General features: G+C 35.2%; 1 protein-coding gene across 2 annotated transcripts in view; it reads left to right on the plus strand.

The window, feature by feature from the left end:
* aub (piwi like RNA-mediated gene silencing protein aubergine) overlaps positions 1 to 25,133 on the plus strand; it is a 196,283-nt gene that overhangs the window by 88,959 nt on the left and 82,191 nt on the right. For both annotated transcript variants that reach the window (XM_090400335.1, XM_090400336.1), the window contains exons 10-11: positions 12,886 to 13,003; positions 23,346 to 23,460. In XM_090400335.1, coding sequence (XP_090256461.1) covers positions 12,886 to 13,003; positions 23,346 to 23,460 — 233 coding nt within the window. The remainder of the gene's footprint in view (positions 1 to 12,885; positions 13,004 to 23,345; positions 23,461 to 25,133) is intronic.

Raw genomic sequence — 25,133 nt, forward strand, 5'->3', positions numbered from 1 at the left:
CGATACCAGCTTTGCTGATTCTGTTGTCTATTTCTATATTTAGTTTACCATCTTCGGTAAAAATTGTGCCTAAGTAGCTGAAATGTTTTACTTGTTCCACAGGTTCTCCATTCACAACACAGTTGACATTTTCAATGATTCTGCCTATTTTCATTGTCTTTGTCTTTTTATTGCTGACCTTCATACCATATCTATTACAACAGCTATTCAATTTAGTCAGAGAATCTTGCAGACTTGTAGCGGATTTATTTAGAAGTATAACATCATCCGCATAAAGCAAAGAGCTGACATTAACATCTCCAATTTTGATATCAGGTTTAATACCACATTCCTTCATAATGTGATCCATATAGATAATGAATAACAGAGGGGATAATGTACATCCTTGTCTCACACCAGATTTAACATTAAACCATCTTCCTGTACTTCCTTCAATTCTAACTGCTGACTCACAACTCAAATAAAGACTAAGTATTGCTTGATATAATGCCCCATTGACACCATATAACTGCAGCGTATTGAATAGCTTCTCTCTTGGCACCTTGTCATATGCCTTTTCCAAATCGACAAAACTTAAATACAGATCTTTGTTATATTCCCATGCTTTCTCAACTATTTGTCGTAAAGTGAAAATCTGATCCTGACAGCCTCTATTTGGCCTGAATCCAGCTTGTTCTTCACCAAGCTTTTCTTCCACAATTCTTCTCAACCGTTTCTCAAGTATACTGGCATAGATCTTGCCAGGAACACCATCATCATCATCATCATCAAATTCCTGCCATGTACCCTCAAGGGGTGTACAGGATATGACAGTACTACATGAAAAAATTACATCATTACTAACTTCCTATCTACAATTTTCCTCCAAATCAGTCTGTTACTTGTCAAGACTCCAACATTATCAGATCTTATATTTCTATCGTCTAAGGCACTTTGTACCGTATCAATCCACCTATATCTTGGTCTTCCTCTGGGTCGTTTTCCTGCCAACCTGGCAGAGAACACTTGTTTTGCTAATCTTTCCTCTCCCATTCTATTTAAGTGACCATACCATCTGAGATTAGCTCTGCTAACGCATTCCTGGATGCTGACAATGTCAAGTTCTTTCCTAATATCCTCATTTTTAATATGATATTGCCATTGATGCCATCTGTTCACGCCTCTAATCTTTCTCAGGACTCTCATATCTGCGGTCTCTAGTCTTTGGTCAAGTGTTTTACTTCTGACCCAGCTCTCAGATCCATAAGTTAAAATTGGTTTGAACACAGTCTTGTATACAGCTAATTTAGTGTTCCGACAAATTTCTTTCTTATTCCATATGAATTTATTCAATTGACTTCCCACCATACCAGCTTTGCTGATTCTGTTGTCTATTTCTATATTTAGTTTACCATCTTCAGTAAAAATTGTGCCTAAGTAGCTGAAATGTTTTACTTGTTCCACAGGTTCTCCATTCACAACACAGTTGACATTTTCAATGATTCTGCCTATTTTCATTGTCTTTGTCTTTTTATTGCTGACCTTCATACCATATCTATTACAACAGCTATTCAATTTAGTCAGAGAATCCTGCAGACTTGTAGCGGATTTATTTAGAAGTATAACATCATCCGCATAAAGCAAAGAGCTGACATTAACATCTCCAATTTTGATATCAGGTTTAATACCACATTCCTTCATAATGTGATCCATATAGATAATGAATAACAGAGGGGATAATGTACATCCTTGTCTCACACCAGATTTAACATTAAACCATCTTCCTGTACTTCCTTCAATTCTAACTGCTGACTCACAACTCAAATAAAGACTAAGTATTGCTTGATATAATGCCCCATTGACACCATATAACTGCAGCGTATTGAATAGCTTCTCTCTTGGCACACCTTGTCATATGCCTTTTCCAAATCGACAAAACTTAAATACAGATCTTTGTTATATTCCCATGCTTTCTCGACTATTTGTCGTAAAGTGAAGATCTGATCCTGACAGCCTCTATTTGGCCTGAATCCAGCTTGTTCTTCACCAAGCTTTTCTTCCACAATTCTTCTCAACCGTTTCTCAAGTATACTTGCATAGATCTTGCCAGGAACACTCAGTAGGGAAATACCTCTGTAATTCTCACATTCAGTTTTATTTCCCTTTTTATATATGGGTACTATGAGAGCTCTACTCCAATCATCAGGAATTCGTCCCTCTGTCCAGGCTTTCTGAACTATGCAGTGCAGCCACTGTAAGACTCTTATACCACCATACTTCAGCATTTCTGGTCGAATATCATCTACTCCTGCTGCCTTTCCGCATTTCAAGCCTTTGATGGCTTTTTCTACTTCAAGTATGGATATGTATTCCTGACTGCATGCCTGGTCAGTGTTTTTTATCACTGTGCTGTCATCACTGCTTGTTTCATTTAGCAGTTTTTCAAAGTAATTACTCCATACTTCAACAATATCTTTTTCTCCTGTTTTCATTTCGCCTTTATCATCTCTAATTCCTTTTACAGCACCCTTTCCTCCATTCCTAAGCTTCTTCAACAACCTCCAGAATATTTTGCCACCTTCTTGATATTTATTTTCTATATTCTTGCCAAAGTCCTCCCATGACTTTTGTTTAGCTAGTTTTACACACTGTTTAGCTTTCTTACATTTGTCTCTGTATTCTGTAAGAGTAAAAGCTGACTTATTTGCCAGGAACTTTTGATATGCTTTCTTCTTTTCCTTCACTGCCTCTTTAACTTCCTGTGTCCATCAGGGAGTTCTGATTTTTTTATCCTTGCACACAACCTCACCACATGCCTCTCTGGCAGAATCAATCAATGTTTCCGTCAGAGTTTGCCACTGAATCTCCAAGGTTTGATTCCTGTTCTCAAACTCTTTCATTTTCTTTTCAATAATATTTCTGTATTTTAGTCTACAGTTCACATCTGAGAGCTGCTCAACTTTTATTCGCTTTAAAACTTTCTTACATGTTATTCTTTTCAATATGAAATTCAATTTTATCCTGCTCAAGACTAAATAGTGATCACTTCCAATTTCAAATCCTCTGTACACTCTGGTGTCCTGCACCAGGGAGAAAACATCACTATCAACAATAACATAGTCAATGAGACTTTTCTTATTCCTAGCCTCTTCTCTCCATGTGAATTTGTGCACATTTTTATGTTGGAACATGGTGTTAGTAATAACCAGTCCATGTCCTGAGCAGAAATCCAACAGATATTTGCCATTATTATTAGCTTTGCTCTTTTCTCCAAATTTTCCCAAAATATTTTTGTATGTCTCACAATCATTTCCTACTCTACTATTTAGATCCCCAACAAGGACCAACTTTTCCTTTTTCATTGTGTCAGTTGCTTTTTCTAAAGCCTTAAAAAATTCCTCCACTTCTACCTTAGTAGAACCTTCTGTGGGACCATAGGCACAAATAAGTCTCATTTTCCAGTTCCCCATTCTCATATTTGCCCACATTACTCTACTTGAGACTGACTGCCATTCAAGAAGATTAGCCTCGTATTTTGTGTTGAATACTATGGCTACTCCTTCTTTTCCTTGATTGTCATTGCCTGAATATAACATTTTGTATTTATTGCTCAGAAAGATCTCGCCAGTTTTGGTCTTTTTTGTTTCAGTCACCCCTATTATGTCGATCTGGTACTTATCTAATTCCTCAGCTAGCTCCATTTCTTTGCCATTCAGGCTTCTTACATTGATAGTACCGATCTTTAACTCTGGTGATGTTGAGTTGGGGTTTGTTTTCAGATTTGTTCCAGTAGCTGACTTTTCGCTGTTCGCCCTGGTTCCCTGGCGAAAACAACGGGGGCCTTGTTTAACCGGGCGACGCCCCAGCTGGCATGAAATTTTGTCATGTTGTACCATCATTTTTTATTTTGTTATATATATATATATATATATATATATTTGTTATATGTTATATATATATATATATTTTTTTTTTTTTTACATAAAAAATCATCAAGCGTGCTTTGCTTTGCACAAGACACATATTTCATACATTTGAAATTGTTCCTTATATACCACTAAGATGCTTGAATGTGTCGTCTGAACTTACAGATAGTGATTCCATAAATCTTGTTAAAATATGTAAAGCACTTTCTGCTTCACACCAGGTAACAATTTTCTCATCATTGCTATTTTCTTCCTCGGAGTCACTACTACTATTATCTTCTTCTGGTGTATAAGAGATTTGTTTTAAGATGTCAGCATCTGTCGGTATACCCAATTGTGATGCCATTATCAATGTCTATAAAATTATCAATCTCTGCGCACGTTTCAAAATTGTTCAAGTTTTGCGCTTTTAACCATGCTGATAACGGTAAGTTATCCTCTTCATCTTCATATTCGCACTTGTATTCCCCAAGGCCGGCTTTCTTAAAACAGTTTTGTATCGTAGACGATGACACCAAATTCCAAGCATCATTCATTAAACGTATTGCGTGAAGTACACTGATCTTCGAGTCATAAGCATAAGCATTTTCCGCGGATTTTTCTCTGCGTTCTATCAGTTCCAAGACTAACAGACGATGAAAATGGGATTTAAAACATCTAATATGCCTTGATCAAGTGGTTGCAAGACAGATGTCACATTCAGTGGCAAAAAAACAAGTTTTATGTTTGTTAAATTAGCCACTACAGGATGTAGTGGCTAATTTAACAAACTTTTCTATCAAATTGTCTATTAATAACAAAATTTTCCGGTTTTCACTGCGAAGATTTTTATCCCACTTGCGAATTTCATTTTTGAAAATTGAAGATGTCATCCAGGCCTTCTTATTCGCTGTATAATCAACAGGAAGTTTCTTTATGTTTTTAAAGCATCTAGGCTTTGCCAATTTTCCAATTCCAAGAAGCTTTCTTTTATCGCTACCAGTCATGTTCGCACAAACTAAAACTGTGAGTCTATTTTTGATAAGTTTTCCACCAATGCACTTTTCGTTTTTAAATTGAAAATTTTTATCAGGCGTTAAATTATAAAAAAAAACCCTGCTTCGTCTGCATTATAAATGTTGTTGTATCCATACCTTTGTTTGATGTCTGGCCATACATTCTTGATCCAGTCAGAAACAACATTTTTGTCAATGGACAACGCCTCGCCACTTACTTTTGCGTAGACAATATTGTTTCTGTTCTTAAAACGATCAATCCACCCATTGTTGCATATAACCAATTGTTGCAATCCACCCATTGTTGCATATAACCAAGTTGAACAGCAAATTTTTTGGTTTGAACTTTCAAAATTGGTCCGCTAATAGGTAAGCCAGTGGTTCTTCGCACTTTAAACCACAAAAGAAGTGCCTCGTCAACATTACTTTTATTACAGTTTTTAAGTTTTTTACACTTTGATAAATTGTTTTCAAAAGCTTTCAGAGTCAACTCTCGATTCTTCCAAATTGTTGATATTGTAGATGGGGACAAACCATACTTCTTTGCTACTGTCAGATTTGATTGGCCACTTTCCATCTCCCGTATAATTTCTACTTTTTCGGAAACCGATAAAATTTTCTGTTTGACTCCCAACATTTTTCCATAACCAGAAAATGCATATGTACGAAATGTCAGTAGAGGAACGACTAACGTGTATTATTCGTTCGTTATTCCTGTGAAACGAATTCGTAATAAACATGAAATACATGCATTAAATCAAATGTAATTCAAATATACCTTCAAAAGTATTCTTTATAAACGTGAATTCGCTGTAACCGTGATCGTTATAACCGCGTTCTACTGTATTTTGATTTCTGTATCGTGGATTATCATCAGTGTAAATATAGTTGAAATTAAAAAAATAAAATAAACAACAGTGAAGGTATGTTGAATATTCTGGCCAGAGGTCACAAATTTACTTTTGTACCAAAACAATTTCTTCATTTGGATTTCATGCACAACGTTCTCATTTGACATGTGATGACAGAAATCAATTATGTTTTGGCAAATCCTTAACTTTCTTCTCTATATATCCTATTTGCATAATTGGAAGTCTTTAAGTGATCTTCGAAGAACTAGAAAATCTTGCAACGAAAACTTGACAAAGGCACTCACTGTTATTTCTGACTTCTTTGTTATAAACAGAAAATTGATACATTGCTATTAGATTGTAAAGTTTGTTAATTGGCAATGATCCCTTCAAGAGCTAACTAAACAAACATTAACTTTTTTAACATATTTTCACTTGATCCAGATACATTTCAAAAACTAAATTCATAGTGCAAGACCACTTAGAATTTATGGCTTACTCAAGTTACATAAGCCAGGATATACTCTACGACCAGCCATTGATTGCATAGATAGCCCTTCATACAAAATTTTGAAGTTTCTTTCAAATCTCCTCTGTCATTAACCAGCTATTCTTTTTCTTATATTAAAAATACTAGTGAATTTTAAAAAAATTAGGATTTGAGACTTCATTTTACAGATTCATTAGTAAGCTTTGACATTACTTCACAATTTTACAAATGCTCTTCTGACACCTTGTAATTTTTATCGTCTAAATTTCTGTCAGATATTTTAGAAATCTTCAAGTATTTCATGAATTCTGGATATTTCAGTGAAATTAAAAGCTTTATCAGCAAATTGAAGGTATTTTGAGTTTTTCAATTTCTCCCATCCTTGCTAACTTCTATTTAGAACAACTGGAAGAAAAAATTTTAGTGTTTAATTTAAAACTTTTTAAAAATTTTTGCTGTTTGGAAAAATTCATGTGGACAACTAGAAGTGTTCTTACAAAAAATCAGTCGCCTTCATCACAAAATCAATTTTGCTATGAAACTTGAATCACAGGGGGAATATATCTTTCCTTTATATTCTTATAAAAAGAGAATTGGATGGTTCATTATTAACATCTGTTTTTTTTTTGCAAACCTTCATTCTCTATTGGTATATGCATCACACTTCAGCTCCCCATCCCTCACAGAAATATAGCATTATTAAGTGCCTTCTTTCAGGAGCTCGTGTTCTTTTGTTTGATCTACTTCCAAAAGAAATTTCTAAAAATCTAAGAAACAGTTATTTTCATTGGGTATAACCCCAAAATAATAGAGAATATCATTAAATGTTTTTCTTTATCCTCTGCTAGAGAAGGCTTGCATAGAACTCATACATTAAAGGCATTTCAGAACTATTTCCTACTTTAAAGAAGTTTAATATTTCCACAACTTTGAAGCCTATTCAACTTGATAATACCATCAAAAGATAATTCCACCTCCACTGTTGTCTGAAGTCGACTGTCCCATTCATCTGCAAGTTATTCTACTTTAGGTAAGCAAGCCTGTCTGTTTCTAAATGCATTTTTGAACATTAATTTTACATTACCTCCAAAGAACATAACAAATCAGGTCTAACAGAACATGATTACTAATGCTAGCCACAGAAGATCCTTTTTGAACAACACAAATTACATAGATGTTCCCATAAACATGAGCATCTCTTTAAACAAAGTTCTGCAGTATACTTCTGCATCATCCAAATTTCAACTTAATGATGTGCTCTCCATTTGAAAAATCTGGGAAATTATTATTAAGAACCACACTGTTTAAGTTTTTATTATGTGCATGTGTGCTCGTGTTCGCATACACACTTCATTTGATCTAGTATTTGTTTTCACCTGGCTGTCTTGTACTGTATGTAAGGCTGTATACCATTTTCCGCATACCTTCATTGTTTTATTTTTTAAATTTCCAACTGTATTACACTGATGGTGATCTATGATATGTGAATCAAAACATGTAGTCAATCTGTTTTAATTAAATAATTTTTTCAACTTTGTGCAACTATTAGAATGAACGTCAGCTAAGCATTCTAATAGAATGCTTTCTAGGCTGAGCATGAGAGGTGTGGAGGCAATTTTTGCATTTATGAGTCTAACTCCTTGTCATGTGTACCTCATGTTGACAGGTGCAGTTATTGATATTCAATAAATTTACTTATATTTATTGAATATAAGTAATTATATTTAATATAATATTAAACAAAGATGTCAATAAGTCACTGTTGAGCTTCATCCCCTATTCAGATAGGATGATGTTATTAAAACTGAAAGGTCAACCACTAGATGTTAATCTTATACAGGTCTATCCCCCTACTGTTGGCAAGAGTGATACTGAGATCGAAGAATTTTATGATCATTTAAAAGAACTAATGACAAACAAAACATGATATTAACATCATCATCATAGGTGATTTCAATGCTAAAGTTGGGACAAGTAGAAGTGGAGATGTAGTTGGCGAACATGGACTGGGAATAAGAAATGAGAGAGGCGACCGTCTTATTCAATTCTGCTAGGATTAGCTAATAATCACAAACACATGGTTTAAGCTACCATCCCGAAGGCTGTATACTTGGCGATCACCACAGGATAATAATGGGAATATAGTCAGGAACCGAATTGATTACTTGCTAATTAATCAATGAGTTCGAAGTTCTGATCATAACCTACTGGTGGCAGAGTTAAACTTACACTGAAAGCTATATTTAAGAAACATCAGCAAAAAAAGGTTTGATTTAGGAAAATTAAAAAAAAACAGAGATAAAAAACAAATTTAGTCAAGATCTGAATCGAGAGCTAGCACTTATCAAGAATGATGACATCATGAGGGTTGATGAATCATGGGACAAATTAAAATCTGTCTTCATAGAGAAATGTACCATACCTTATGTCCTAATAGAGCAGTAAAAAAGAAAGAGTGATAACTGATGAAATTCTTTCTTTCGTGGATCAACACAGATCATATAAAAATCAGTCGAACAAAATATAAAGAGGTTCAGAAAATTTTTAAACGCAAGATCAAAGAAGCAAAAGAAACCTGGATGAATGAAAAATGTAAAGAAATAGAAATTCTACAGGAAAAGCATGACAATTTTAATCTACACAAAAAGTTGAAAGAGACCTCAGATATATTTAAGAAAAAACAATTCTGTATCCTTTGAAACAAAAAGGGAGAAATAATATCCGAAAAGGATGACAAAATACAAGAATGGGTGAAATATATAGAAGAAATCTTTACTGATAACAAACAGAACCCAGAAAATACTTATGAACATATGGAAGGTCCATGCATTCTAAGATCAGAGGTAGAGTAGAATACCAGCAGAAATAGTAAAGGTATCAGAAGGTGACAACGTTAATATATATTAGTAAAGCTATTTAATAAGATCTACGATACAGGCATGATCCCTCAAGACTGGTTACAGTTGACCTTTATCATGCTACCTAAAAAAGCAAATGCAAAAGCTTGTAATGACTATAGAATGATCAGCCTAATGAGTCACATTCTCAAAATGTTTCTGAAAATAATTCAAAAAAAAAAAAAAAATACAGAAAATGTGAAGACACCATCAGTGATATCCAATTTGGCTTTAGAAACAGTTTGGGAACAAGAGAGGCTCTTGTCTGTTCTCAGATCTTATTCCAAAAATGTATTGACCAAAACAAGGAAATATTCATTTGCTTCATCGACTTCGAGAAAGCATTTGACCAAGTCCAACATGCTAAAACGACAATTAAAAAGAATTGGATTAGATGTAAAGACATCAGATCAGGATCATTGAAAACTTATATTAGAACCAAAAGGCATCTGTTCAAGTTGATGACATTATTACAGACTCCATTAAAATCAAACAAGGAGTAAGACAAGGATGTGTGCTGTCATCTCTTTATAACATATACTCAGAAGCCATATTTTAAAAAGTCTTGAAAGGAAGGGATTAATGTAAATGGTGAAATCATCAGTAACATCTGATATGCTGATGACAGCTTTCCTGGCTGACAATATTCAGGATCTTCAAAATCTTCTGGAACTAGTGAATGAAGAGAGTGAAAAAATGGGATTAAAAATAAATATCACCAAAACTAAATTCATGGTCATAAGTAAGAAACCAATTCTTAATTCAGCACTTTCTTTAAATGGAAAACAAATAGAAAGAGTGGCAAAGTTTAAATATCTTGGATGCTGGTTAAATGAAGACTGCAATCCAGAAATCGAAATAAAAGTTAGAATTGAAATGGCAAGAAAAAATTTTCTCTTGATATGGAAGTCTCAGATAAGATTACTCCCATCTTCCCAACACTGTATATAGTCCCTCACTAATTTATCCAAGACCTTAACAACTACTGATGGCACACAAACTGGCCTATAATTAGACATTTCCACTCTGCTACTGCCCTTCTGCAATGGCACTATCTTACCTTTCTTCCATTCCGTGGGTGCCTTCCCATAGCAAGACTTTCATTGAAAACCAGTTATAAAAGGGAAGATAAATGGAAGAAGACGAAGAAAATCTTGGCTGGCAAACATCAGACAGTGAACTCTGAGAGACTGCTCAGAGTAGCTGAGAATCGCTCAAAATTTGCCAAGGTGGTCACCGACCTCCGATAGGAGATGGCACTTGAAGAAGATATTTATTGAATATCAATTATTTGAATTACATTAATGTAAAGAATGCTTCTGAGGAAAGTTGTATGTGCTAACATTCCTGTGCCCTATCAATATTTTCTTTACCCCCCCCCCCTTTTTTTTTTTTAACACCAACATATTCTCATAGTCTGTTTTCTATTATATTCAGTTACATTACATTTTCTCTACCACGAAACTACTGTGATACTTCATTTCTTTTCATTTTTTCTGATGGGTTAATTGACGGACACTTCCCTTTCATTCTTCCACTTCAGTTTTTTTTTAACATATTCATTCCTTAGATTTTGAGTTATTTAATTTTTAAAATTATTCACTCATTTCTTTCTGTTTTCAAAACACGTATAAAATTCATGAGGATTTCAGTTTAAAATATGCATTCTCGAAATTAAATATCACCGCTGTAACCACTTCTGTTCTGGCAAGTTTTTATTTCTAATTTTCTAAATTAATAGTTTTATTGGGTATTTTCAAATGTAAGAAGCATTATAATTAATGGTGTGCTTCTTTTTAATATATATATATATATATATATATAATAGATGTTGCCATTATCTAGAAATGTTTTAGAACATTGCGTCCAAACAAAATTTCAGTGTACATAGATATTAGTCGACCAAAACGACCTAAGTTATTATTTAAGTCTCTCTTCATTTGATGTACTTATTGATGTAATTGACATATTACTTTGTTCTGAAATATGTTGTGAATAGGTTGTGTTTCTTTAGGAGCGAGGTGAGAAGTAATTACCATTTAAATTAATTTGAATAACACAAGATTTAGAGTTTAATTCAGAGCTAGATTAATTAATATAACTAGTCAGTAATTTTAATTATAGAATAATTTGACAAACAGAATAAGATGGAATGCTAACTGCTAACATGGGTTTTGAGAAAAAATTTTATAATCTCCATTTTTGATACCCCCCCCCCCTCCAAAAATGCACTGTGTAGTGCTGCTATATGAAATGAAATATTCAATACAGTTGACTATCTAGCAAGAAGATCCCCATGTATACAGTGTTATGCTAAAAGAAATGCATTGTATCAAACTGTCTTATCTGTATCTACACTCTTTCTCTCACTAACTCTGCTTGGGTAGAAGGGCAGGGTGCATCATGCCATGGAACGAGTCACATGTTTATAGCTGCTATAAATAGGAGGAATGTGATGCTCCCATGTTAGTGCAACTACATCCAGGTGAAATGGCCTAAGAAGAGAACTGACAGAATTTGAAAGAGGCATTGTGATAAGATGCTATGCTGCAGGACTAGGTGTTCAGTAAATTGTTGACAAATTGGGCTCTTCCAGGTCAACAATCAGTGGTACCATGTTGAGGTGGAAGTGTAGGGAGTCGAATGCAAGTGCTACCTGCAGTGAATGACTCACCACACATATAGGGTGCTATGAAGGATATGTAAATATCGCCATTCATCAGCCAACATGTTGAATGTGGAGTTCCAGGTATTGACTGAAACATGAATCTGCACAAAAACATTCAGAACCGAGGCTCACTCCATGAGTTTCCACGAGCTCACTCCATGAGATCACAATATGCACGCCACACATTACTCAAACCGGCATGCAGTGTCTTCTTCAATGGTGCAAAGAGCTTGTATGACAGGATGTGGAAGCTCAGAAAGCCATGCTATGGAGTGACAAATTGCACTAAAACACACCCGGCAGATGGATGAGTGTGCTGGCTGCATAGTGAACATCTTATTTGAGTACATAACCTCAACTATAAAATTTGGAGGTGGTGGTGGGATGGTATAGTCCTTGTTTTCCTGGTTTGGCCTCAAACCTCTGTTTGTGATGTCACAAACATTGAACTCTGAGAGGTATCTGAACATTTTGGACAATGCATTTCTTCCTATTTTGTGGTGTTTCTATGGGATTAGCTGGTATCTCTTTCAGCAAGGCACTGCACCTTGTCATAAGGCTGCTGCTGTAACTGCATGATTTGTTGACGTGAATGTCACCACACTTGACTAGCCTCCACGGAACCCTGATGTCAACCCTACTGAACAGCTGTGAGATGAATTGGAGCATCATGTGAGGTCAAGGGGCATCTACCTTGCAACAGTCCAGGACCTCATTACATGCTTGCAGGAAGAATGGCTTAAATTTCCTATCGATCACTGTTGTATGCTAGTGCAATATGCCCTGTAGGATTGCTGCAGTCGTTGCATGAAAGGAGGTCCTACATCTTAAGTTGGGTGCTATGGCTGTTTGTTCCTTGCAATATGGTGTTATTTGACTTCTTTCCAAGCTGTGTGTGTGTGTGAGAGTGAGAGAGAGATCGTCACCAAAATTATTCCTTTGGTTCCTACATGTTGGCTATAGGAAGAGTGTTTGTGGGGGGAGGATTGCAGTTCATTTGAACTGCGATCCACAAATAAGTGTATATCTTGATGAAATAAGAATTTTCAGATTAACTGATTTTATCATTTTCTTTGTAGGTTTAAATGATTCCATGAGAAAAGATTTCAACTTGATGAGGGAGATAGCTAACCAGACTAGATTAGACCCAACAGATAGAGTGGCCAAATTAAATGGTTTTATTAAAGAAATTAATACGTAATTTGTTTTCTGTTTTCTGATAACTTGTAACAGTTTATTTTAGTAGATTATTTAATAGTATGTATATTTAGTGAAATTGTATGTGCTGCAGAAATTCTTACTTTTGTGAATCAAATTTTTTTATTTATTTAAAGATTTTAAAAGTAATATTTTTAAAGTTAAAAATAGATTTATATTTATGAGCAAGTAAAAGTACTTCATTGCTCCATTACATTCAACAGGTATGCTTGGGCAGGGGGGTACAGGATTATGATAGTATCACATGTAAAAGATATATCATTCCTTACTTCTTGTCGATAATTTCTTCCTTTCTTCTATATAACATGTTATTCATCATAATATCAACAAATATTAACAGATGTTATATTTCTCTCTTCTAAGACATTTTTTACTGTATCATTTCACTTAGTTCTTTGCCTAAGTGAAATTCTAGGTCCTTTTTCTGTCATCATCCCCAAAGAACACTTGTTTTGCCAACTATTACTTTCCTGTTCTGTTTAAGTGGCCATACCCTCCTGAGTTTAGCTCTGCTACCAACAGCAAATCCTTTCCTAATATCTGCATTTTTTTTTTAATAGGATACTGTTATTGATGCAATCTGTACACTTTCCTAATATTTCTGAGAACTCTCATATTTGGTCTCCAATCTTTGATTAGGTTTTATTTCTTTCAGATTCATAAGTTAAAAATTTGAACGCTGTATAGTTAGTTTAGTGTTTTCACTAATTTCTCTCTTATTCTATATAAATTTGTTCAGTTGACTTCCTATCTTATCAGTTTTGCTAATTCCATATTTAATTTGCTATCACCACTAAACAATTGTTCCTAAATAAATAAAATATTTTACTTCCTCTAAAGTAGACAGAACTATTCCTTAATAGTTCTGCCTACTTTTATGGTCTTTGTCTTTTTATTGCTGATCTTCATACCCAGTTTATCACAGCAATTATTCAATTTACTCAGGGAATCCTACATACTTGTAATAGATTTATTTAGAAGTACAAAATCATCTGTATTAAGTAAACAGTTGCGATTAATATAATGAATTTTTATATAAGGTTTGAGGCTACTTTCCTTTATAATGTGATTCATATACCTGATATTTATTTTCTATGTTCTTACCAAAGTCTTCGCATGACTTCTGTTTAGCTAGTCTAAAATGAGACTATGACGTGTCTCTTTTTATTTTCTCAGAGCAAAAGCTGATTGACTTAACAGGAACATTTGATATGCTTTCTTCTTTTCCTTGACTACCTCTAACTTGCTGAGTTCACCAGTGAGTTCTAATTTTTCTGTCCTTGCAGAAAACTTCACATGCCTCTGTAGCTGAATCAGTCAGGTTTCTTCAGAGCTTTCCACTGCATCTTCAAGGTTTGGTTCTTGATTTCAAACTAATTTTTTCATGAATAATGGTTGTTTATTTCAGTCCACAATTTTCTTCTGAAAGCTGCTCAACTTCATTTTAAAAGTTTCTTATACACTCTTTCCATTATGAAATTCATTTTTATCCTGCTTCTTCTGTATATTCTCATTCTGAATCCAGAGGAAAACATTGTTATCAACAATAACATAATCAGTGAGACTTCTTACATCCTGCATCTTCTCTCTCTCTCTCTGTGAATTTGTGCACAAATTTAACACTGGAACATGGTGAAAGTTATAAGTAGTCCATGTCCTTAACAGAAATCCAGCAAGTACTTATCATTATTATTAGCTTTGCTGTTTTCTGATAAACACCTAGAACAAAAAGAACTGGTTTGTGCAACAAGGGAAAGACTGTTTTTTTTGAGAGGATTGCAAATGACACAGCAGCATTGTAATAAGTGTATAACACTTTGTGGGGAATATGTAGAATAATGTGTAAGTTACATGGTTCTATATGAATTCCTTCATGGTGATTATCACACCTCTTCAGCACACCCTTGTATATAGTCCCAACTTGGTGATGGATCATGATTTGGTTCTTATTGCATTGAGTGGGAGTGCTTATTATTGCAATTTGGAAGCTTTTTTTTAAATTTTGTGAAAAAAAGCAATATTCCAGTAATCTTCCTAGGATTGGGAATATCACCAATAAAGTTTTAAAGCAGATAAAGGTTGTCTTGGATTCTGAGTAATGCATCACCAAAATGAATAACCTGTTAGATGGCAATGCCTATGTCACACTAGATTCAGACTCAATGGGTTGGAAGAAGTAAAAAAAAAAAACCATCTCAGTTCAAAGCACATGCACCCACTGTTTCCAAGTATTTACAAAGCCCAAAGATTCATAAATTGGAAGTACTTTTAAGACCTATTATGGATGTCTGAGATTCATCTATCTCCATTTTGGGCGAATATTTATTTCTTTTAGTGGCACCATATGTAGGAATAATAGAATTATTTAATCACAGCTTACACTTTCTTGAGAGAATGAAGGAAATGGTTCTATAACCATTCAACTTATCAAGCTGAGATGCTTGATAAGTTGAATGTTTGGTATTGCTTAGAGATCTTTTCCCTATCTGATACTGTCACCTGTTCATACACTTTCATCAAGGATAGGTACTGGAATCCTATTTATGGAATTCTTTGAAACGAAGGATGCTATTAGAAGTCTAAAATTTGGCTATGATATGTTGATATTTTCTTTCTAGCCACATTCAAACAGAGAGCATTCAAGAATTCTTAACGGCCCACACGGTTTATCTTGGAACTTGAAAATGGTAGCACATTACCTTGGCTTGATGTTCTCCTAGAGCAGTCTCTGAAATTTATATATCATTGTCATCAAATTCCTGATATGTACTCTCTGAGGGTGTACAGGATAATTATGATAGTACTACATGAAAAAGTTACACCATTACTAATTTCCAATCAATAATTTTCCTCCAAATGAATCTTATCTGTCAAGACTCCAATATTATCAGATCTTATATTTCTGTCTTTTAAGGTGCTTTTTGCTGTATCTATCCACCCATCTACATCTTGATCTTCCTTGAGATCTTTTTCCTGCTTACCTGGCAAAGAACACTTGTTTTGCTAATAGTTTCTATTTCGGTGACCATACTACCTCAGATTAGCTTTACTAACACATTCCTGAATGCCAACAATGGCAAGTTCTTTCCTAATATCCTCATTTTTAATGTGATAATGCCATTGGTGCCATCTCCTCATGCCTCTAATCTTTCTCAGGACTCTCATATCGGTGGTATCTAGTCTTTGGTCAAGTGTTCTATTTCTAGCCCAGGTCTCTTCCTACCATACCAGCTTTACTTTATGTTTACTGAATTCCCACTATGTACTGGTTTGAATCTAACTTTACTAAAAAAAAAAATAAATAAAAATAGAAGTGTTTGAGCTAGCATTATATTTTTTAAGAGAAAAAAACCAGAAGAAACTCATACCAGTCCTTGAATATCTTCAATTGTGCTTATTTGTGAGTTGTTTTATTCTCTTCATTAATTGTCTCATCTTCTCTTAACATTTCAGTCTTAACAGCCTTTCATAACTGTGCAAATGGGTTTTGTGTAATCCTAATACTATCAATAAACTTAAGACACATTCACATAGTCTACTATTGTCTACAGTGTTTTTTTTTCCGGATGAATAACAAAAAGTTTTTCACGGAGGAAAAATGCTGCTACTTCCATATAATATTAACTCCTTGTGATAATTCCTTACTACTAGGTGGAATTTGAATCCCAGTCTTTCCAGCTGCAGCAGAGTATTGTTGACATCGATGAGCTCTGGTGGCTCATTTTTATTTTTTTTTCTTTCTTTTTTTTTTAAATGGCACATAGGATAAACCACCTTAATATAAACGCAAATAAGATTTATGAGTAGCTAAGTTACTTGGACATAATAGGCCATTTGAGCCTAATAAGAAAGATGAGGTGGGATTTTTTTATTATTATTCTTATTATTATAATACAGCAAAACATATGTTGTTTTGCCGTATATTACAAATATATTACTTAATAATTAGTAATGTTGAGCAAAAGATGCTCAATATTACTAATTATTTACTGAATATTTTCCTTGATATCATCATCAAATTCCTGACATGCACCCTCAAGGGATGTACAGGATATGATAGTACTACATGAGAAATTTACATCAATTACTAACCCACCCAAAAGTGAGGAGGTTTATCTATGCCGACAACACAGTTATATGCAGTCAAGCAATGAGTTTTTAAGAAGTTGAGAAGAGGTTGACAGAAGCCTTAGAAATACTCTCCAATTACTATGAGACCAATTGCCTGAAGCCTAACCCAAACAAGACTCAGGTATGCGCTTTCCATCTGCACAACAGGGAAGCAAAACGCTAGTTAAACATTGTCTGGGGAGGAAAACACCTCGAACACTGCAGCAATCCCAAATATCTTGGAGTTAAGCTGGATCGTACCTTGTCACATAAGGTACATTGCCAGGAACTAAAAGGAAAAATCTATGCAAGAAATAACATCATAAGAAAAATGACTGGCACGACGTGGGAAGCTCAACCAGAGGTACGTCGCTCGACGGCTTTGGCATTGCGTTTTGCTGCAGGGGAGTATGCTGCCCCAGTGTGGGTGGCATCCGCCCATGTGAAACACGTGGATGTGGCTTTAAATTATACCATTAGGATCATAACCGGATGCCTAAGACCAACCCCAGTCAACAAGCTATATCCCTTAGCAGGCATAGCGCCACCAGGCATAAGACGTCAAGTGGCTGTACACTGGATGAAAGACATCCAGTGTACGGCCATATCATCATGGCTTCTCGCCTCAAATCAAGGCATAGTTTTATGCAAAGAACTAAACCATTGATCCATAAACCTGAGGAGCGACGCCTTGTTCTATGGAGGGAATCGGTTCAACTTCAAGAAGCCACCATAATTAAGGAAGAGTTAACCAAGGGATATCACTTACCCTATAGCACCTGGAGGACTCTGAACAGTCTTAGAGTGGGAGTGTCCAGATGCAGAAGTAACCTGATGAAATGGGGTTATGCAGATGATGACAGCTATGATTTCAGAGACGCCCAAACTGACGAACATCTTTTATGTTGCCCAGATCTAATCTATGTGTGCTCCACGGATGACATTCTGATGGTCAATGACAAGGTGATACAAGTTGCTGTTCTTTGGATGGAGAGGATATGATTGGTGTTCTGGACTCGGAAAGTAAAGTAAGTACTAACTTCCTATCTACAATTTTCCTCCAAATCCATCTGTTGCCTGTCAAGACTGCAACATTATTAGATCTTATATTTCTATCTTCTAAGACACTTTTTACTGTATCAATTCACCTATATCGTGGTCTTCCTCTGGGTCTTTTTCCTGCCAATCTGGAAGAGAACACTTGTTTTGCTAATCTTTCCTCTCCCATTCTGTTTAAGTGACCATACCACCTTAGATTAGCTCTGCTAATACATTCCTGGATGTTAACAATGTCAAGTTATTTCCTAATATCCTCATTTTTTATGTGATATTGCCATTGATCCATCTGTTCACACTCCTAATCTTTCTCAGGACTCTCATATCTGCAGTCTCTAGTCTTTGGTCAAGTGTTTAACTTCTAAAGCAGCTCTCAGATTTGTAAGTTAAAAATTGATTTGAACACTCTTGTATACTGCTAATTTAGTGTTTTGACTAATTTCTCTCTTATTCCATATAAATTTATTCAGTTGACTTGCAACCATACCAGCTTTGTTGATTCTGTTGTCTATTTTCATTTTTAATTTACCATCTTCACTAAAAATCGTGCCTAAGTAGCTGAAATATTTTACTTGTAGAGTTGTATAGGTTCTCCATTCATGATACAGTTGATATTTTCAATCTTTCTGCCTATTTTCATTATCTTTTGTCTTGTTATTGCTGATCTTCATACCATATCTATTACAACATGAAAGGTAGTAAACTTGTTGTGCATTAAGAACTATATTGAGCTATGGGTTAGATAATCTTATAACCCTGTTCTAGAGAACATGGAACTTTAAACCAGTTTAGGCTTCAGTAAGCATGATGAAATTCATCTATCACCTAAGACATTCACAAACATTTGTACCTTCTGTGGGATTTTATCCTATGCCTTGTTGGTTGAAAAACATAAACATCATCCATTTTGCTCAACCAGACTGCTGAATTGCCTGAATATATAATTTTATGTTTAGTATTAAATTAATATAATTATTTTGATGTGTGTCACTTACTTTAATTTTCATCACATTTATTCAACATGGTATTTCTGCAATTCTTCTGCTAGTTGCTAGAGTATGATGCTTCATATATTGTGATCATGCCCATTTTTCAATTTTCATTGAGCCTTAGGTTGTGCCAGTAATAGACTCATATGTTCTTCCTGGTTCTTCATGATGAAAATCATGTGAATTTTATTAAACTGGAAGAACAGCTTGTATGATATTTGATTGTTATACCATTATGTCATGGATTGGATCCATGGGAAGGGGTAACAAAATAAAAATTGTTTGAGTGATTGATTCCCAAATTGCTAGTTTATTCTTGTTTAGTATCCTGGTGGATTACTAGTAACATGGTACCCAGAAGAAAGGTGTAGACTGCAGTCAAAATACCCAACACTGTGGTCATCCTTCTTTGGGGCTTCTGTGTCCACAACTCACATTGGCTCCTCTTCTCCAGTTTCTTTGACTAAGCAGGCAGAGATGCTGAGGTGTTTGCTATCAGGAATGACCCATCTCAGATCATCAATCCTCATACCAGAATACCTGATAACCCCTCCAATTTGCCAACACATTTGACTTCTTCCTAACAAGCTCCCCTTCCCAGGTATACTGTGGTTGTCTGAGTTACCAAGAACCTCATACAAGTCTCTTTTGCCACAGAACAACCCTCACCCACCAGTTCAGTCTCGTGTCCTTTGGTACTACAGTGGTGCCAAATCGGAGGACCTCCATGATTTCTATTCCTCCTTCCCATGGTCTGACTACTGCTTCAGTTCTTCTGATTTAAAAAAAAAAAAAAACAACACCTGCTCAGACCAAAGAACAGAAATCATCCCTTATTTCACACTCATCATCCAAGCCTTAGTTTCTGAAAAAAGTGTGCCAATGCTGTAAAAGGAAAAAAAAATCTCTGCTTACCATGAATGGTTCAAGACCAAAACTCCAGCTACTCCACTCTGCCTACACTGCAAGCCTGGCAACCATTGTAAAAGAATCAAAGTACAAGTCAGCCTTTGAAAGGGCGAAGTGCTGTATACTGGCCTCCTGCCCAAACAGCAGTCGCTCCTTCTGGTCCCTTGCCGGGGCCATTGGGCGTAACTTTTGCTCACCCAGGTTTTCAGTACTCTTGTATCTGGGCAGGGTTCTCTCCATGCTCCTTTCACTTCGCCCATAGTCTTCTGACAAAGGGAAATCCAAGGAGTCCTCAATAACTTGAACGTGGGCAAGGCATCTGGTCCTAATGGTATCCTACCTATTGTGTTAAAGAATTGTGCCCCAAAACTAACGTCTATCCTGTGTCACCTCTTCATTCTATCTGGTTCAACTGGCATTTGTTCTACAACATGGAAACAGGTCTATATCCAGCCCATCCCAGGGAAAGGTGATAAGAGTCAACTGGTGAACTGCTGGTTGCTTTCACTTCTGTTCTGTCGAAAGTTGTGGAGCAGGTCATCAATAGCCAACTCTTGAATCACCTAGAGTCATACTAATTAATTAGTGACAAGCAGTATGGATTCTGCCACTCATGATCTACAGCTGATCTTACTTTCACCACCCACCCCTGAACTCAAGCCATGGAGAAATTTGGAGAAACTTACGTAGTTGCCTTTGACATTTCAAAGGCATTCGATCGAGTTTGACACAGGGGGCTACTTAACAAACCACATCCTGTGGTCTGCCTTCCTTGCTCTGCAACCGGGTCGCTAGCTTTCTCACTGGTTGCTCACCACATGTCATTGTGGACGGTTTCTCCTCAGATTTCCATGCCAAAGTAGGAGTGCCCCAAGGTTTTGTTCTTTCATCCATTTTCTTCCTCTTTAAATAAATGACCTGCTCTCTCTCTCTCTCTCTCTGAGACTTCCAATCCTATTCACAGCTTTGCTGATGACAGTACTCCATTCCTCCTTTTCATTTGATAAACCTTGTGGCGCTCAAGTGTTAGAATCCTCAAGATCTACCTTGACCAGTGACCTAAACTCAGATCTCCTAGCTATATCCATGGCAAGGACAACCTTGTAAACTTCAGTGCTACCAAAACTCAGTCCACTCTACAAGAAAGCTTTTGCACTCCCCCACCACTTTCAATAATATTGACATAGATATCCAAGCACTATCAGATTTCACTACTTGGACTGACCTGCACCTGCAGTCTTTCCTGGCACAACCACATTTTGACTATAACTTCTGCAGCTGCCAAAAAAACTCTGTGTACTTTTTTGCACAAGTCACTACTTCACACCTTTATAGCTGCTAACTCTATACAAAACCCAAATTCCCCCAGCCATGGAATATTGCTCCCATATTTGGGGTGGAGCACCAGAATCCTCTAAGATTGCTCCCTTCTATCCAGAAGGGGGAAATCCAGCTAATTAATGATCCCTCTCTCACAGACATTGCCTTGTGCCTCTTCTACACTTTCATGGACAGTGTTCCACTGAATTAGCCACTATTATTTCTCCACTCTCCTCCAAAATCATTAAAGCAAGAACCACTGCTAACCAACACCCTTTTGTAGTCCATCTTGAAACTCACCACCAACTTCACTGCCTCCTCCTTCATCCCATTTACTTCAGTCCTTTGGAACAGTCTCTCCCACCCCCAAAACTACCTTCAGCTGTTCAAGCAAAATGTGGACTATTATACATTTACCTTTCATGGGCAAAATTTAGTTGTTGCTTTTTTTTTTCAATTTTTTTAAATTCTCTACATTCCTTATAGGTAATGTGAACCTTCTCCTAGATTAAGTAACTCGCCCTCATTAAAAATATATATAATAAAAATAAACAAATGTAAACAAATTATTATTATACATTGTGAAAGAACAGTCATTTATTAACATTTATCATTAGATGAGTATTCTGATCTTTCTTAGGATGTTGATTGGAGAAATTTTAGAAATAGAATTCATATACTGGGTCAAATTGAAAAAATAATATATGCTGAGTATCAAAAATATTAGGCATTCCCATTCTAAATGAAAACAATTAGTGACATAGTTAGCACTGCCCATAAATATGTCGTAGCTTGCTTATTGGTGCCAGTATTTGCATTCCAGTGGGTGTTTGAATTAATGGCATTCATGATCTGATTGACTTCAAATCAAGGATTTCATTGGAACCAGATAGACCAGTAGGTAGTATATTGGAAAGCATTTTCCTAGTAAGATGACAATATGCAGGCATGTCTTGGGTACTCAGAGAATGGTGTAATGTACAGAAAACTCAGCATAGAGTATATAGCTGAAAACATTAATCTGAGAGAAAGATGGAGGTACAGTTGTAAAAACCCAGAGATATGTTAGCATTGGTCATTTAACTCTCTGTAGAACTTGAGCTCTGCAGAAGTATAGTTAACTGCATCATGCATCAGAGATTGCCTTGAATGTCTTAATAACCATTGAGGATAACATGTCTGTCCAGTAAAACAAGTACCATGGGTGAAGGAGCATCAAATAATTCAGACACCAATGCATTAGAGAAAGTCTTGTTATTTCATGTGGATGGAAGAACAAGTTTATTTTGACAAAGCGCAATGCTATTTACCCATCACGTCTGGTTCCAACAAGGCAAAGTGGAGTGGAGTGCTTGTTTTCTGGCACTGCTTAAGTTCTTTGATACCAGTTCAGCAAGGGCTAGTAGTGCAGCATTTCTCAATATATTTGTCACTTACTCATGTACATCATTTATCCTACATTTGAGTACCTGTGGAGTGTTTCTTGTGTGTCATGGAATTTGATATCTTGGCATACTATAATTGTTCTTAAAGGTTCTACAACCTAACACATATCATTGGGCAATGAGTATCTCTTATAATCTACTACTGCATGTACAGTATAACTAAAATATTGCCTAATGAATTAATGTAAATTTTTCATATCATATGAACAAAAGTTTACAATTAAACTTTTGAATTAACGTGGATTTATATTTTTGGTTCGAGAGTACCAGAAATGTTACCTTTTCAAAGTCATAAAATTGTTTAACATCTAAAATATTCTTTTAGTGTGTGGGATTGGGAGGAGTGTGTAGTAGAAGTCTGATTTATGACATTGGTTTAATTTTCCTGCTACTATAGATGTTTTTATAATTTATGTCACAAGTACTATTGTTACGATATTCTATATTTTATCCTTTCCATTTCTTCACCATTGTTATTGATTTCTATTACAGCAATGAGCAAGCAGTACAGGAAATGGAAGACTGGGGAATTAAATTTTCAGATGAGCTTGTTCGCATAAAAGGTATCCAGTATGGGCCAGAAAAAGTAACTCAGGGCTATGAAGAGGTATATATAATAAAAATTTGAAATGTTTGCTTGCTTAACATTGACATTTCTATTCTTCAGAAACTATTTAACTTGTTAAGTCCGTAAAATAGAGCTATCCCCTTTTTTCCCTTGGCTTAAGATTAATGGATTATTTATGTTCACAAAACCCTAGACACTGTCCACGCACTCCTTATTAATGATCACAACCTAGAAAAAGAAAAACAAATATTATATATATAATTAATAGGAGAATTATCTGATTTCATATTTGTACTATATAGCAGCATTATATATATATATATATATATATATATATCCCTTTTAGATATTCTTTCTCTAATCAAGGTAATCTTGGCAAATTTCTTCAAATATAATGATGATGGCATTTATGGACACTTATTTCAGTCATTCCATGGGCCAAAATATTAGCAATCAACTCACTGAACTTTTTTCCCCTTCTGCATGAAATCACAATTTCTTTTATCCTCTTACTATGGTAGAAATGTTGAAGTCTTTGTATGTTGGTAACAATAATGCTATACAAAAACTTGCATTCTTTGTACACCTTTAGCCACAGATTACAGTTCTCTTTTAAATATGAAGATAGTAAATTCATAAATTTCTTAACTTTGATTAACTAGATCAGAACATCATATTAATACTAAAGTATATTACAAACACTGAAAATTACTTGCATTTTTCCCTGTGTGAGTGTACCAGTGCTATTGCTAAAGAACCATCCTTTTTCTTTATAAGCACATGTTGGTAAAAAAAAAGTCAAATATTTACATAAATAGTAAATTGTCTACAAAATTCATAGGAGAATCATCTGATTTCATATCTGTACCATATAGTAGCATTCTTTGTTGCTTTGGTTCAAGTTAGTGTATGGTTAAAACTGTTTTATTTACCATACTGCAGCTTAAATAACTTAAGACAGTTTATTGCTGTAAACTGTTATTGGTGCAAAATGTAGTGTATTTTAATTGATTTCAAGTGTTATTGGGGGAGGGATTGCTACGGTACAGTACAACACTTATTCATCGTGGTGGGAGAGGTATGTATATTAGGTGATTTGGTTATTTGCAAATGATCTGTCATATGTTTTTACAAAGAAGCAGAGCAAAAAAAATAATACAAAATACATTTCTTGAATTCAGCCAGTTTCAAGTGATTTGGCAAAACTTCAAAATGGGAAATTAGACATGACTTATGTGCTATAGTCCAACTGAAGATATTACTTTATTAAACCTTTATTAAAATTATTGGAAAATTTTCTGAGTTAGTACAAAAGATAATTGATATAGAGAATTTCAAAAAAAAGACTTTCTTGGCGATCACAATTGCATAGTAAACAATGAAAAAAAACCACAGCTTTCAAGGTTTTATGGGGGAAGTTCCATTTCCAGACTGTGATCATGAATAGGTTCTCATTTAATTGATTACAAAGGGATTCCAATTTCTGCTTAGCTAGTTCATCTTTGATGGATGTTCGAGGAACACTGCTCATAATACTGATCTTTCTCCCTAGAAGAATCCTTGCATTCATAGATTGTTTTCATCCCATACATTGGAAATCTCACTATGAAAATCACTGTCATACTCAAGTCATAATATCAAACTTATTAGCTACAAGCTGATCAAAACCATAGCTTCCAATGATCTTCAGAAGATAGTAAACCCCATCTCTG

This window comes from Typopeltis vanoorti, chromosome 11 (assembly GCF_054136105.1).
Source record: "Typopeltis vanoorti isolate ZY-2024b chromosome 11, IOZ_Tvanoo_1.0, whole genome shotgun sequence".
In the NCBI taxonomy this organism is placed as follows: domain Eukaryota; kingdom Metazoa; phylum Arthropoda; class Arachnida; order Uropygi; family Thelyphonidae; genus Typopeltis; species Typopeltis vanoorti.